This window comes from Aplysia californica, unplaced genomic scaffold (genome assembly GCF_000002075.1).
Source record: "Aplysia californica isolate F4 #8 unplaced genomic scaffold, AplCal3.0 scaffold00700, whole genome shotgun sequence".
NCBI lineage: Eukaryota > Metazoa > Mollusca > Gastropoda > Aplysiida > Aplysiidae > Aplysia > Aplysia californica.
In genome coordinates, this window is record NW_004797970.1 from 149,335 (window position 1) to 151,834 (window position 2,500).

General features: G+C 40.2%; 1 protein-coding gene across 4 annotated transcripts in view; it reads left to right on the forward strand.

Annotated features, from left to right (window-relative positions):
* The window catches only part of LOC101847145 (major vault protein), a 21,889-nt gene that overhangs the window by 8,354 nt on the left and 11,035 nt on the right, over positions 1-2,500 (forward strand). For all 4 annotated transcript variants that reach the window (XM_035972461.1, XM_005108563.3, XM_005108564.3 and 1 more), the window contains 2 exons: positions 1,285-1,395; positions 2,031-2,150. In XM_035972461.1, coding sequence (XP_035828354.1) covers positions 1,285-1,395; positions 2,031-2,150 — 231 coding nt within the window. The remainder of the gene's footprint in view (positions 1-1,284; positions 1,396-2,030; positions 2,151-2,500) is intronic.

Here is a 2,500-nt window from a genome sequence, read left to right on the forward strand (position 1 = left end):
CCTCTAATCTCTGGCACATATATTTTGACCCTGTTGTGTTTCAAGTGCTGTAAAACACTTACTAAAACAAACTTTTCTTCTCCTCCTCACCCTTTTCTTTATTCTTCTTTTCTTTGGCTTGACTGAATTGTATGAAATTGAGCTTGTCCAAGATGGCCACCCTTTGTCAATGAGAAAAGTGATAATCTGAGAAGGTGGTCAATTTAGACACCGTTATTACAATAATATAGATGAAACACAGGGAGGGAAGTGTGAAAAGGTCATTTGTACAGATTATTGTCTTGAACAAGTGGCCATTGGATGTTCGAATGTAGACTTCTGTTTAACGCAATTGAACACAGAATGAAGAGAAAATTTTTTACTGAGTATGTCTTTCTTCCCTCCCCTGCTGGTGGGGGGCCCCATAGTTTTACTATGGGGGAGCAAAGAATACACCTGCCGTGATACTGCGTGTCGTAAGAGGCGACTAAAAGTGCATAGGTCTGGTCGCCCGAAAAGTGCCAGTTTGCGGAGGGCCAACTACCCAACCCAGTAAAAAACAGTAAGTTACAGAAACACGGACAAACACAGCTTTTTATTTTTCGATCTTGGGAGACGGCGGAGCTTCTGTATCAGCAGGAACAATGAAGGACAGCGGACAAAGCCGAGAGGACTCTTCTGACCCGAAATCTTCTCTGTCGAACAAGTCTCTCCGGATTGCGTCGTGGAATGTTCGCACCTTGTATGAAGCAGGAAAGAGTTTTCAAGTAGTACAAGAGATGAAGAGATACAGGCTGCACATACTAGGAGTCAGCGAAACACACTGGATAATCGATGTACAGAAAAGTGGGAAGACATGGAATAACATCAAGAGGCTAGCCCAGGATAGAGAAAAGTGGGGGGTGTTTGTCCGTGGCCTATACCCTGGTGCAGGGTGAGAAAGGCAATGATGATGATGATGTCTTTCTTCTGGGATAATGTATCTGTCTTAGCTTGGGTTGGTCATGACAGGCAGTGTCCGAAGCCGTCCTCCAAGATGATCTCAATTATGTGCAAAAACACCTATTATATATTTTGTAAAACCCAAACGTATAAATTAAAAATTATCATAAATCACATTTTTAGTGATCTCAGAAAGGCAATTTGGTTTACAATGGCAAGCAAACATACACACACACACACACACACACACACACACACACACACACACACACACACATACACACACACACACATACATACATACATACAAACATACACCAATACAGAACAATACGAACTTGTTCCCACAATGTTTTCCTGCAGGTAGTACAGACAGTGAAAGCCGTGTCCCTCAACAGTCGCCAGTATTGTGTGGTGCTGGATCCGGTGGATCGTAACGGTGTGCCACAGCTTGGCAAGCGGAAGCTTATAAAGGTATAAGAAGCAGCTTTTAATCAGATTTCTAAAATTGTCCGGATTTTGTTATATACTTTTGCTTATACATTTATTTATATTTCAATCCACTCCATAGCCCAGCATGATGCCGACTAAACTGCCACCTTATGGCATACCCCCTTCCTGGTATAGCATACAAAGCTAAACAGCAGACTCCTCACATATATTTGAAGCTTCTTGTGCATCCATTTGTGAGGCGTGTTGACAAAATGAGTTACTTCCCGCAATGCACAACTGGAGATATTGGCCAAAAACCGACACCAGGGTCAAATTTGTAGATTTTTGGGGGGATATTATTTCATACTTTTAAATTGTAAAAACTTCTCCTCTATATCTATTTCCATAGGTTTCGAATCCGAGAAGTAACTCATTTTGTCAGCACCCTTCATATTTGTACAACTTGGCATTGCTCCCAAAGTCTCAAAAGACCTGTGCATAGGTTTTCATGACACAACTTAAAATTGGATTAATCAAGCTACCTGGAGTAGTTTCATTATAGTCAAGTGCCATATCTAGTTCTGACCAGACCTTAGAGGGTTTTCCCTTCTATTCACTTCTGTCCCAAGTCTGCAAATTACAGTCAAAATTGTACAAGATTTTATTTAATCTTTCAGGGTGAGACATCATTTTTCCTTCAGCCAGGAGAACATTTGCAGTATGGAGTCGAAGATGTTTTTGTTCTGGGAGAACATCAGGGTCTTGTGCTTCAAGCCACAAAAGATTTCATGGATGATGTATGTTGACATTTTTTTTTTTATTTTTTAAAATTTGTTTTCATTCATTCTTATGTTTTTTATTTCTAAACTGAATGATTATCATGTATGTTGACATGTTTGCTGGTTTTGTTTTTATTGTTGTGTTTGTTTTCATTGTTGTTGTGTGAGTTTTCATTCGTCCTTGGTGTTTTTAAAAAGTCTATTTTGATTATTAAATTAAATGAGTATCATATATAGTCAAACCTGCCCTGACGGCCACCTTTATAAGACGGCCACCTGTACAAACGGCCACTTTCCATTTCCGCCCTTGCGTTTTTTCTATATAATTTAACTGTAAAACGGGCACCTGTCCAACGCGGCCGCGGCCA